The following is a 14,197-nucleotide window of genomic DNA, read 5'->3' as shown; positions in this document are numbered from 1 at the left end:
CCTCTCCTCCATCTCTCCTCCTTATGGGGGAAGCCACCCATCCCCTGCTCATGTATGCAGACCACATTCCCTCCCTTCTCTTCAAGCTCCTTGCTCCTTCCATCCCCCAATACCTTCTCTCTGTCAGCCAGCTCAGTCACATTAGCACTCAAACAGGAACAAATAGCTCCATCATTTAGAAAGAGCCCCTTCCAGTGACCAGCAGCTCCCCTTCACCCTATCAGTGCTGCATTGCCAGCAGAGTTGTCCATGTTCCCTCATGCTTCCTCCCTTTTATCTGCTCCTTGGCCCTTGCTTGTGGCCTCTTCCCTGCTCACTGCCTCAACCAGTTATGGACAAGGTCCTCACTGACTGCCCCATGCTCAGTTCAACAGACGGGCTCACCTCACGTGACTAATCAGGAACAAGGGCAGATCACTCTGCCTTCCTTAGATAATTACTTCCCAAGTTTTTAGCAGGGTCTTTCCTGTTCTGCATTAGCTCCTGTTTATTGAAGTCTTACTATGAGCCTCATTGATTTCACACAAAAGCCCTTTGAAGGAGAGGTGTGAATTCCTAGATTTAAATTCCAATTCTTTCGCTTACTTGCTGGGTGACATAGGAAAAAAATGATCTATCTGAGCCTCAGTTTGCTCACTTGTAAAATGGGACTGTTAAGCAGTGATGACAGCCTGAAGTTGTTTAAGAGAATGAAACTCATGAATGAATGCAGTGTTAGAGTGAGACAAACACGCTGGAAGTGCCCATAGAATTTACTGTGGTTTCTGGTGGTGTTGCTGCCTGCCGGAGATTCAGCTCTCTTCTCCCACCTGTTTAATCTTTGTTCTGAGATGAGCAGATTTAGGAGAAAATAAACCAAGAGACATCTATGTTGAAGCCAAGTAAGCTTCTGGGGATGGTTTTCACTGGAATATACTGTGAAAAGGAACCCAGGCACAGGGGCTTTCTAGAATATGGTTGTGTTTTATAGTTTGATAGGGGAGTGGATTACCCGGTTGACATTAACTAGTACACTTAAAATATGTGCACTAAACGTTGCTTTAGAAAAGCTAATATTGAATTACAACCAATGACAACATCCTGGAAGTACAATGATGTTTGCGACTTACTTTGTAATACACCAAATATTAGGAAGGATTGGGCGGGGGGGGAATGGAGAGACGGACAATAAAGTAAATACAGCAAAAGTTAACATATGTCACAAAATCTATGGAACGAGTATATAGGTGTTCACTGGATAATTCTTCTGACTTTTTTGGAGGTTTGATTTTTTTTTTTTCTAGAATAAAATGTTGGGTTAATAGGTCAGGTGGGGAAGACCACGCTCCTTAATTTCCTCCAAAAACAGAATTCTCTATTCAAATACTTCCTGGAAGGCCAGGGCCAACCCCAAGGTAAAAGCTGTGGTTCTCAGGGCTATAAAGCAAGTTGATTTGGTTCCTAAGCCCCATAAATTAAGCAGATGTTAGAGGCAGTATCGTATGCAGTTTTGGAATCAGACTGACCTGGGATTCCATCCGGAACTCTCATGGTCTACCTGTGTGACACTCAACAAGGCTTTCACCTCACTAAGCCTCAGTTTCCATACCTATAAAACAGGGCTAATAAACCTTACAGGATTATGTGGGATAATGAGTGTGAATTATTCACAGTGTATTTTGAGAAGCTAGGGTGGAGAGCACAGTCTTGGGACCTCGATTGCCTGGGTTTGAATCCCTATACAGCCCTGTCTGAGCTGTGTGACTCTGGCCAAGTTGCTCAGCCTCCCTGCGCCAAGTTACTTCATTTGTAAAATGGTAATAACAGTGCTTATGCAGCTGGGCTGTTTGGATGATTAGATGATTTAAGGCAGGTAAAAGACTTGACAGAGTCTGGCACAGAGCAAGTGTTCAATAATTATTTAGTTCCCATAAGGAGCATCAGTGCTTAGCACACAGTAGGTGCTCAATAAATGGCAGCCCTGGTGGGCCAGGCTCTTGGCAGGCTGATGAGCCACATAACTGTCAAACCTCCTCAGTGTGTAGAAACTGCAAGACTGACGTGGAAAAATGCAAGCCCTAATAATGGCCTGGGGGTAGGGCACTGAGAATGAGCAAACTCATCAATTAGGGAATCGTTATCTGCTGTTGAAAAGGCTCCAGTGTCTGTTCTGGCCACCTCAAAGCCATTCATGATCACAGAGTAATTAATCTGTGTATGACTTTCCCCTGCAGGCTGAGGCAGCACAGCTCTGCACAAACTAGCCAACACTTTTCCGTAAGCTAACAAAGACCCATCCTTCCCCATCTGACTGTAAATAGGGCCAAGAGCCACATGCTCACTAGGCTCTCAGAAGGACATTAGCTACCACACAAACAGCCACAGTTGATCACTACTGGTACCCCATCTGTCAAACAGGGACAGGCTATTGGTGAGGCTGCCACTAGCTCTTACAGAACTTTTGTGCAGATCAGAAAAAGGTGCCTACTTCTTCCTCTGGACAGATGTTCTGCCATCCAGGGCACACAACGTGGCTAGCTTTCAGGAACCACTTTTTCTGTAGACTGTGCCAGCGCAGTGCTCAACCTGCTCAACCACATATGGCAGCTTGGTGACTGGGAAATGGCGAGGAGGAAGTCTAGCCCAATGGTGCTTTCTTGGCTCTCCAGACCGTGGGGAGTGTCACCGGAGCATGGGCAAAGGTTTCTAGCAGGGGCTTTGGAGTCAGACACCTGAAAACAAATTGCTTTTGTAGATGTATAATTGTGGCCAGTTCCCAATCTCTCTGAATCTTAGTTCTGTTGTCTGTAAAGTGGGGATGACACTGCCCTGATCATAGGTTTACTGTGGACTTCACATCACTAAATGAGATGAGGCTTGGCATAAGGACTGGTATATAGTAGATGGCCAATATATTCAGACATTGGAGTGATCCTTCAGGGACTTCCTTTGGGCTGAGTGTCCTGGCAAGGGATGCCTCCAATCCCCACCCAAGTGCCACCCACCCTTCATGATACCTTGTCAAGAGAAATGGTTTTTATTGGGAAAGTTTATAAACACTATGACTTAAGGTAAGCTCCTCAACTGTTCTGAGTCTCAATCCCACCCCCTCACAGTAAAGAGGGCACAATGACTGTTTCCAACTTACAAAGAGTTGAGGGGATTCAATGAAAAAATGCATATGAAGGACGTAACACTGAGTCTGGCACAGAGTAAGACCAGACATTGAGAAACCCCAAGTGTTGCTGCCTCCTCCTCTTCCTCCTTCTCATCACCATCATCATCACCATCATCAGCACTATCAGCATCACTATTATCACTATCATCACCATTATCATAATCATCACCATCATCCTCATCACCATCATCATAATCATTATCATCACTACCATCATAATTATCACCATCATCATCACCACCATCATCATCATCATCGTAATCATTATCATCATCATTATCACCACCACCATCATCACCATCATCATCATCGTCACCATGATTGTAATCATTATCATCATCACTATCACCATCACCATCATCATCATCGTCACCATCATTGTAATCATTATCATCATCACTATCACCATCACCATCATCATCATCGTCACCATCATTGTAATCATTATCATCATCATTATCACCATCACCGTCATCACCATCATCATTATCATCATGATCATCACCATCATTATCATCATCACCATCATCATTATCATTATCATCATCACCATCATTATCATCATGTCTGATAGCCCCAAGAGACAGCAGAGGAGATAATAGTAAGTGTGAATTCCACTAGCTAAGGAAGAAGACTAGAAGTGGAAAGGGTGAGTGAGACAGAGAGAAGAAGGGAGAGAAAGAAGAACTTATAGATAAATTTACAACATTTTAGCATTGGAAGGAATCTTGGAAGCCAGCAGTCTACAGCTTCATTTTATAGATGGAAAAATGGAGGCTTGGGAAGGGGAAATGCCTTGTCCGGATCTGTGTTGCAGCCAGTGGGAGGCTTAGTCTCTCTTCTCATTCAGTCTCACTACAGGAGCTACCAAGGGTCCTCGGTGATTAGGGATAGAGATGGGTCATCAGAACCCTCCCCACCCTGGGCACTCCTGTTGCCTATCCAGGAACTCTACACCTGGTGGAGTTCACCAGCCCTGCCCTCTGCCCTCTGGCTTGCATGGTTCTCTCCTTGCTGTGGGCTGTGTGGAATGGACTGGCGGGGACATGTCTGGGAAGGAAGCCACTGGGAGTGCATCTGGGGTCCCCTGGGGAAGGGCCTGGCTCACCTTGGACTTGTGTCTGGTACACAATGAAGTAACTAGGAGTCCCGCAGCTCTCAAACTCCTCCGCGCTGCACTTCTGGGCACAGAGCTGCTCGTCCTCTCTGTCATGGAGTGGGAATCGGGTGGTGGGAAACCCACAGTGGCAGGCGTTGCCTGCAAGAGCTGCCAGCGGGTACTCCTGGGGATGGAGTGGGAGAAGAAGAGGAAGAGAGTTGCTAAATTCCTGGACAGCTTCAGACTCCAAATGGAGAACAGGATTTGCATTCCAACCACTGCCTTCTCTGTCACTCTCCCTCAACTTGAGAGTCCCCAGATTCCATCCCCAAACCCTGCTTTTATGATTTTGCCCCATCTGTGCACCTTCTGTACTACTGTTTACTTATTTGTTTCCTTTAAGTCAATTCACATTTTGTAACTTAAATTTCAAAGGATACTTCATATTGCTACCACGAATAGTAATTGTGGACAAGTAGCACTTCCATACATCTCCGTACTGTAAATGCACATACTATAGAAACAAAACAAGTGATGAAATTCTACCTAGGCACTCTGGCCAGCCAAAACTCTGAGCCTGGTGTTGGCTCCATTTTTCCTGCATAGAGAGTAGTTGAGGGTGAGAGGTGGTTGATGCTTAAACACTGAGATGAAGCTTTCTCTTGGAAGAATTGAAAGAGAACTGAAAAAGAAATCCCTTTCTCATGGTCATGCGATACACCACAGTAAATTCCCCCTTGGTGAGACAGTGATATGGGACCCACGCTTTTGGAAAAGCTGTCTGAGTCTGCTCTTTTAAGCCAAAGGAGATACTGCAACCTCTGTGTACCCAGAGTCTTTGTTGGGAGAGCCGTTTCTGATTGCTTTATTTGTTCTATTGAACAGCTAAGTGGGGGCAGGCTGGACCTGAGATCTGGTGGCCAAGGGTCTGTCTTTTGCCCAATTTGCTTGTAAACTGGACATACCACCCTAGTTCTCCCTGGTAGCTGGTCTGGGACTAATCTGGTGGCAAACCAGGGTCACACCTGTGTGGCTGGATCCAGTCAGCTTTGTCATGGTAGCTTTGGTTTATTTCCTAAAAGATATTAAATGGGAACTGCGGTGCCCAGCTGAAGAGCAGAAGTATTGATGTGCTAGAGGGTCAGCTTGGGCCATGAGTGATGACATTTTCTAACTAATAAGAATGCTGAAGCCTCCTCTGACACCCTAAACCTCAGACCCTCTATCACTTGACACAAGCAGCTCTGTATCCTGGTCCACTTGATCCCCTTAGTTTCTCTCGTTTGCCTCCTAAGGAGATCAGAGAAAACAGGAAGAGGAAGGTTTGCAGGAGGACTTCTTGTTCACACATACACACCCTCACTTCTCTGCAGGCCTGTGTAGTTTGTCACTTTGCTACACTAATTTGCCTCATGAACTCCCTGTCCCACCCCTGTTTGCCCCCCAACTTCCAGGGGATCGATAGGTTCCCCCAGGGCCCTCTGGAAGTGAGGGACTGCAGTGTGGGTGGAGGGAGTCCTGCTAAGGGGAGAGAGCTGGACCAAATGATAGCCAAGCCTCCTTTAATCTCACAAACATCACCTCCCATCTTCCAGGTTGCCTTAAAAATATATATATATATAAATTTATTTATTTTTACTTTAGGTGCATACTATAGCATTTCTCCCCATGTTATCCCTCCTCACCCTCCCCTCCCTCCCCACCCCCCGCTGTCTCTCCCCTACCCATCCCCCCGAACTGCCCCCAGTGTGTAATGCTCCTCCCCCAGAGACCCAGCAATCCCATTACTGGGTATATACCCGAAGAACTATAAATCGTTCTACTGTAAAGACACACGCACACGTATGTTCATTGCAGCCCTGTGTACGATAGCAAAGACCTGGAACCAGGATGCCTTTTAGGAGCACAGCAAGCCCTTAAGAAAAACTTGGTGATTTGAGGTTGCCTGGTCCTCTTGAATGGCTCTGGGAAGCCTCTCTGGTGGGGTCGCCAGGGTGACTCAGAAGTTTAAGAGCTTGAATTTGGAGTCAGTCCCCAGTGTCAACTCCAGCTCTGCCACTCACTTGTGCTGAGAACTTAGGCAAATGACTTCACCTGTGTGAATCTTGATTTTTCTCATCTGTGAAATGGGACTGAAAATGTCAAACTCATGGGCTTGGCCTGAGAAGTAAACTGTGTGATCCATGGTGCACAGGGCTGCATGGAGGATGTTCTCTCAGCAAGCAGCCACTGCTGTGATGCTGCAGCCTTTTAGATTTCCAGAGAAATGCTTCATGCCTTAGCAGCCCAGTGCATGAAGAGAAATAGCCAAGCAGGATGATTCAAAGCAGATGGGGCATCCAGGACTCAGGGTGTGGTCTGAGCACCCAGGAGGTACCACAATGCAGATGCCCAGCGAATGCCTGCATCCTTGAGGATAGAGATTGTGTCTTGTTACTTTGCATCCCCAGCACTAAACAGGAGTCCTGACGTACAGTAGGGTCTTATTAAATATTTGCAGATTTGGTGTGATGGTGGTACGGGACCCATGCTTTGGGAAAAGCTTTCTGAGTTTGTTCTTTTAAGCCAAAGGAGATATTGATACCTCTGTGTACTGAGTCTTTGTTGGTAGATGTGTTTCTGATTGCTTTATTTGTTCTAATGAACAGCTAAGTGGGGGCAGGCTGAACCTGAGATCTGGTGGGCAAGGGCCTGTCTTTTGCCCATTCTGCTTCTAAACTGAACCCACCACCTCTAGTTCTCCCTGGTAGCTGGTCCAGGACTAATCTGGTGGCAAACCAGGGTCACACTGGCGTGGCTGGATCCACTGGCCAGTGGATGTGTGTGACTCAGAGTCTGAGAACAGTTTCAGACAGATTTTCCCAAAGCATGGGTCCCATATCACCATCACACCAAGGGGGCATTTTCTGTGGTGTATCGCATGACTGTGAGAAAGGGATTTCTTTTTCAAGTCTTGCAGGAGAAAGCTTCATCTCAGTGTTTAAGCATTTATACCTCTCTACCCTCAGCTACTCTCTAGAAGGAATGAAATGCTCAACCATCTTTTTGTGGTGGAGGAGGGATGGTTCTCCTCCGGACACTTTAGTAATTAGATCATTTTGAGAAAAAGCTGGAGCTCCTTGGACATCGCTGAGTGCCGGTTATGTGCCCAGTTCTGTGCTGGGGGTATCCAAGTGGGGCACAAAATGTACGAGGTACAGCCCCTACCCTCCAGGAGTTCACAGTCTGGCTAGGGAAGAAGCACAAACAGTCAGACATCTAGCATCTTACATCAATATAAAGATCATCCAGCCCAAGTGCTATCCAGTGCCCAAAGCTCTGGATGACGTCTCTGCTCGCACACCTCCAGCAATGGGGACCTTCCTCTGCCCCAGTGTGGGGCTGTCCTTACCTTTACCTGGCATTTTTTTTTTAATGCTTCTATGCTCAGTTCAAATGTCTCCACCTGATATGATTTGGCTGTGTCCCCATCCAAATCTCAGCTTGAATTGTAGCTCCCATAATCCCCATGGGAGGGACCTGGTGGGAGGTAACTGAATCAGGGGGGTGTGTTTTTCCCATGTTGTTCTCATGATAGTGAATAAGTCTCACAAGATCTGATGTCTTTAAAAAGGGCAGTTCCCTTGCACATGCTTTCTTGCCTGCCGCCATGTAAGATGTGCCTTTGCTCCTCCTTTGGCTTCACCATGATTGAGAGGCCTCCTCAGCCATGTGAAACTGTGAGTGCATTAAACGTCTTTTTTTTTTTTTAATAAATTACCAAATCTGGGGTATTTCTTCATAGCAGTGTGAAAATGGACTAATACACACTCATTCCTAAGTATTCCTCAGTATTAAAACTCACTTCCTCAAAGGCAGGAAAATCTATTCTGTGCAGCTGCAACCCCTCAGGTCCACATGAAACAGTCACATCCTTTTCCCATGTCATAGACCCCAGTCAACGACTGCATCTGTCCTGACTGAGCTGTTGCATCTCCAGCCAAGCATGTGGTTCCTTCAGCTGTCCTGCACCATCGCCTCCTCCCGAGTTCTGTGGTCCCCACCTTGGGCTCACCTTCTCTGTGCAGAAGTCCACGCACTTGTCCACGGACATGTTCAGCATGGCAGCTGTCACAGGTAAGGCCAGGGAAAGGTTGTCAGGCCTGCGAAAGCAGCCCCGGAACACTGCACTTCCATCTGAAGAGCCAGAGAGAAGAGGACCAGTCAGATATACAAGGAGTCAGATCTGATGTAGAAAACCACTTTCTGGAGAAAGCCCAGAGAAGGCAAGAGTCTGGCCTCAGGTCACAGAGCGAGTCAAAGCAGAGATGGAAAGAGTGGCCATGTTTTCTGTTCTTGAATATGTCTGCTTATAGTCAATGAGCTTGATACATCAAAGAATGTTCTCCTCAACCCTGGCCCCTTTGTCAACAACCCAGGTCGCTGAGATGAGGTTCTTCCTGGGCCACGCTAGCCCCCTTTTTTAGTCAGACTCCCATGCCTTACTTCCTCATCCCCAACCATGGCAATGCCCCATCCAGGAAAGTGATTAAGTGCATGGAGAATTGTTGTAATCTCATCAGGACTGAGTGTTTGAGGACTAAGGGAAGCAAGGGGTCTGGGGTTGTCTTGTCATTACTCACTACTACCAGGGTTCTCCTCTCCCTCTTATTGCCCTGGGCTTTAGGGGAAAAGTCTTGGGCCTCAGGAATCCCTACCTACCCAGTATTGAGCACCATGACAAGCTGCAAGGGACTGACATGTCAGAGGGACTCCCTTTAAGAAAATGTAACCCAGAAATAGTGCAGCTACACAATAAAAAATTTGGAGCCCACTGTCAAATCTTCAATCGAAGTCATCCCTTAAGAAAATATTCAGAGATGCTATCTTAGGCTGGGGCTACTGAAGCAGAGCCTGAGACAAATGTTTTATTGAAGGCGTGCTCTCAGATAAAGCAATCGGAGAGGCAGGGCATGACAGAGCTAACTGAGGATGTGACCTCAGCTGGGTCCCACCTCCATCCTGGTCTCACAGTGGGAATCAGGAGGGTGCTTTGGGTGGGAAACTGCACTGCAGAGCTGGCTCTACCTTACGGAAAGGAGGCTGGCTTGCATTGGCCTTGTCCATCCTAGCCTCCAAGATGAGTCAGCTTTTAGCTGTGGGCTGTCCCCCAGGGTGGAGCATAACTTCCTGGGAGGGGCCGCTTGCTCCTGATGGGCCCAAGGCTATTTTTCAGAGAAGGGGGCCGATGTGAGCCATTGATTGCCACCAATAGTCACCACAGTAAAAAGGACTCTGGTGGGCACCTATAGCATCCACTGCAGATGTACAAAGAGGTTTATCAATGAGGATGTTCACTGCAGCATTTTAAAAATTAACAAGTGAAGCAGTAGAAACAACCTAGGTGTCCAGCAATGAGATAATTGGGCTAGGAATGTCTGGAATGACAGCACACAATGGAATTGTATTGAAAGTGGAATTCCATTGAAAGAAATGGTGTTAAAGGATATTTTAGCCAGATGAAGATGTTTTTAAGAGATGAAGTTAAATAAAAACAGAATATCAAATTCTACACGTTATAAAATACCAATTTTGTAAAAACAATTAACCTCTAGAGATTGTACCAGCATGTTAATAACCATGATGTCCCTGGACAGTAGGTGTGATGGATAAATGTTATGTGTCAATTTAGCTAGGTCATGGTGCCCAGTTGTTTGGTGAAACATTGGTCTAGATGTTGCTCTGACGGTATTTTATACATGTGATTGACATCTACTATTAGTTGAACTTAAGTAGAGGAAATTACCCTTGATAATGTGGGTGAGCCTCGTCCAATCAGTTGAGGGTCTTAAAAGCAATCTTAAGGCTTCCTGGAGAAGAAGGAATTCCGTCTCAGGACCGCAGCATTAACTCCTGCCTGAGTTTCCAGTCTGCTAGCCCGCCACACGAATTTCGGACTTGCCAGCTCCCACAATCGTGTGAGCCAGTTTCCTTAAAATAAATGTCTCAGTATATCTATTCACGTATTCTATTGGTTTCAATCCTGTTCGTTCTGTTTCCCTGGAGAACTCTGACCAATCCAATAGGAATATAGGTAATTTTTATTTACATCTCTTTGTAAAACTCTTTTCTTTTTTCTACAATGAATATGTATTTTATGTAATAAAGACAAATTTTAAAAAGTGAAGCCAAGGCAGGGAGATTGTTGAGGCCAGGTGTTCAAGACCAACCTGGCCAACGCAGTGAGACTCCATCTTTATTAAAACAATTTTTTTAAAGTGGCCACTGTTAAATCTTTTGAAAGGCTTGTGATATACATTTAAAATTGGGTTCAGTTATTTCTCAAATTCTGAGTTGTACATACCCTTCCAGAAGCATAGCCATCCACATGAAACAAAGGGCATTGCTAACACAGAGTGATCAAAACCACCAGCCCAAGAATGGGCCCCATTTATTGAGTCCCTATTATGTGTCATCTGCTCTGCTGAGCACTTCAGAAACATCAGCTCACGTCACCTTCTTGAAAATCCCACAAGGTTCATTGTAAACTCTCATTTTACAGATGAGAGAAACAGGGCTTCGAGAGAAGATGTTGCAAGACAAATCTAAGGACCCATCATTTGCAGAAACTTACTGAGGCTCATCTCAGAATCAAGATATTAGCTAGCCCTTGGAAAAAAACAAAGCAAGTTGCAAAAACCATATGTCTCTCTATAGCACTGTCTGGGTCTATCTAGAGTATAAAAGTGCTTTTTAGCATACACATATATATTTATATTTATGTACAGAGAAGAGGATATGGAATAACTCCCTGAGCAGAAGGGTGGGGGTAGGGTGTTGATGAATGATAATTTTTTATTTTAGCCACCAAAGGCACCCTAGTGATTCTTTCTTCAGGCGCCTGGTAGCCTTAAGTTGCTCATTGCAGTGGCAAGTCAAGAAAACGAAGAGGACATTAGGAATTTGATTAAATGGCTGATTTCCAGGGTATGCCCCAGACTCCTGCTATTTTAGCTTTCTGGGTCTCTGGCTTTATCCTGGTGAGACAAATGACGGTGGTAGTGGTGATGGTGCCACGGTGCTGCTGATCTGCTGCATGGTCCCTCCAGGCCTCAGTGTCCCCACATATAAATGAGGACTAGGAGTTAGACTATGCAGTGACTCTTTTGCCTACTACCCTGGGAACATTCAAAGAGTGTGGGAACACCTTTGATGGCCCCAGTGGTTTGAGGCCACTGGCACTTGAAGGGCTGAGGGCAGAAATGTGCATGCCTGTTTTGTATAGGAGAGTTCTTCACCACCTAAACAAGCACGTGCCACATCCCAAATGCTACTAGTGCCCTGTAGAGAAACACTGGACACTCTTCCATCTTGTGGCCTGGGGTGCGGAGAGGGATGCCCTGTAAGGTCACCCAGAGGGCGATGTTCATAGAACGTGCCATACAAGGTGAGGGGAGGGAGGGAAGTGTGTGTGTGTGTGTGTGTGTGACACCTAGTTTTGCTTTGTCACTCAGGCTGGAGTGCAGTGGTGCGATCTTGGCTCACTGCAACCTGCAGCTCCTGGATTTAAGTGATTCTCCTGCCTCAGCCTTCTGAGTAGCCTGAATTATAGGTGTGCACCACCACACCCAGCTAATTTTTGTATTTTTAGTAGAGATGGGGTTTCACCATGTTGGCCAGGCTGGTCTGGAATTCTTGACCTCAAGTGATCTGCTTGCCTCAGTCTCCCAAAGTGCTGGGATTACAGGCATGAGCCAGTACACCCTCTTGGGAGGTGAGCATTTGAGCTAAAGGTTTATGGCAATGAGGCAGGAAGTCCCAAGTACTGTGGATGAACCCTCACTTAACTAGAAAACTCAGTTAGCTGGATGCTAACTTAGTTCACTGGGCAATGACATGCTGCTTTCCCTCTCTCTCTTTCCACTCCACTTGCATTTTCTGAGTTCCTGCTGATGTCGGGCTCCATGCTGGGAGCTCTGGATCCGTTCAGTCTTCATAGCAGCCATAGGCAGTAGATGCTATGGGTACCTTCATCTCACAGATGAGAAAACTGAGGCGGCTTGGGAAGCCTTGCTGGCTTCCAGTGTTACAGAGCTGGCAAACAGGAGAGTGAGATCAAAGCCAGTTTTCTGTCTCCAAAGCCTGTGCTTCTTCCAATAATAATGATACTATTATGAATAGATGCTTACATTACTATAATGTTGGCCAGGTGCAGTAGCTGGCACCTGTAATCCCAACACTTTAAGAGGCCAAGGCAGGAGGATCCCTTGAGCCCAGGAATTTGAGACCAGCCTGAGCAATATAGTGAGACCCCATCGCTACAAATAATTTTTTTAAAAATTGGCTATGTGTGGTGGCACACGCCTGTAGTCCCAGCTACTTAGGAGGCTGATATGGAAGAGTTGCTTGAGCCTAGGCAGTTGAGGCTGTAGTGAGCCATGATCATGCCACCACACTCTAGCCTGGTTGACAGAGTGAAATATTGTCTTAAAAAATTATTTGATATCGTTGTGATCATTATTGCTACCATGTACTGATTGCGTGGTATGTGCTGGAAAGTAGGCTGAGCTGTTCACACACGTGGTCTCAATGAACTCTCCCACTCACCCTGGTCGTATGGGGCTTCCCATTTTTACAGATGAGGAAACTCAAGGCTTAGAGGACTGAACCTGCTTGATGCAGGTCACCCAGTTTGCAAAAGTCAGTCTGATATCTTTGATATTTAGCAAGTGCTAGGCTTTGTGTAAACACTTGATATATCTTATGCGATGGAACCCTCCTAACCCTTAGCAGGAAAATCTTATTCTCTCCATTATAAAGAAGAGAAAACAGGTGCAGAGGGGCAAGTGACTTGCCCAAGGCCATAAGCTGACAAGCGGCAGTGTCTGGATTCCAGCCTAGGAATTTCTGAATTCCAAGTCTGCGCTCTTCTGGGCTGTCCCTTTTTAAAAAGCCATCCCTGGCTTTAGCATTTCTCAACAGTGGGACATTGATTTTCTCTCTCCTACCCTTCATGTCCACTCTGCTTTTAACTACAGATCATTCAGAAAGTCAGGGCTGTCACTCTGAGGTCACCTGACACTGGAGTCTGATTCTTCTTTAAGTATCCTCAGATGTCTAGATCTTGACCCTGGGTCTCTAGAACCAACTTCAAATTGTTAACCTGCCTTTTCCCCACCAGGATCCTATTTGAGGGACCATAATGAAATCCCCCCTGGGTCATAAGCTGGAGCTGAGGGTTGCTACAGATAGTATTTTGAGGGTTGGGGCCAACAGAGGCCCCTTTGGGGCTAGGGCAGTCCTGGGTACCCTTGTAGGGATCCCAAGCCCACCAGCTCTTATCCTATAATGTGGGTCCTTTCTTGAGTCCCATTCCACCACCCTGGGGGGGTCTGAGGCCCCAAACACAGCACTATGTTGGGAAGACACAGTCGTGTCTGAAGAGGTGAGTGGTGTTTGGGCATGTGGGTGTGGATGTGTCTGTCTGTGCATTAATGGGGGGCAGGAGAGGCTGTGTGAGGGCAGTTGTGGGTCTGGCTGCAGTGAGATTGGGCAGTGGGACGTGACCTTGAATGTGTGTCTGTTGCTGTGCACACAGTGCTCGTCTGTGTATGAAAGGGTGTGAGTGATAATGTGTGCATCTCGTGTGTATGTGTGTCTGTGTTCATGCCAATGTGAGTGCAGATCCACCTATCTGGGCATGTGGATGCCGAGCTCTGAGAATGCAAATGTGACCCTAGGGACCATGTTCATTTATACATAGTGGGTCTGTCTATGGGGGAACATAGGAGTCTGTGGCCCTCTGCATTTGACTGTGCGCTTCTGTCGATAACTGGTGTGGTTGTGCATCAGATCAACCTCTAGGAGGGTGATCTTACCATAAGGTGTTTGTGCACGTGGAGACAATAACCCTAGGGGCTCTCTCTGGGTTCTCTGGCAACCAGCTGGCTGGGAGGAGGGCT

General features: G+C 46.4%; 1 protein-coding gene across 5 annotated transcripts in view; it reads right to left on the bottom strand.

Moving 5' to 3' along the window:
- The window catches only part of WSCD2 (WSC domain containing 2), a 122,524-nt gene that overhangs the window by 20,843 nt on the left and 87,484 nt on the right, over window positions 1-14,197 (bottom strand). For all 5 annotated transcript variants that reach the window (XM_032300314.1, XM_032300320.1, XM_032300328.1 and 2 more), the window contains 2 exons: window positions 8,311-8,432; window positions 4,266-4,440 (listed from right to left, as the gene is read on the bottom strand). In XM_032300314.1, coding sequence (XP_032156205.1) covers window positions 4,266-4,440; window positions 8,311-8,432 — 297 coding nt within the window. The remainder of the gene's footprint in view (window positions 1-4,265; window positions 4,441-8,310; window positions 8,433-14,197) is intronic.

Source organism: Sapajus apella, unplaced genomic scaffold (assembly GCF_009761245.1).
Source record: "Sapajus apella isolate SASKATOON/1434 unplaced genomic scaffold, GSC_monkey_1.0 scaffold2, whole genome shotgun sequence".
In the NCBI taxonomy this organism is placed as follows: domain Eukaryota; kingdom Metazoa; phylum Chordata; class Mammalia; order Primates; family Cebidae; genus Sapajus; species Sapajus apella.
The sequence above is the reverse complement of the archived record's forward strand: the minus strand, read 5'-3'. Positions and strand labels throughout refer to the sequence as shown.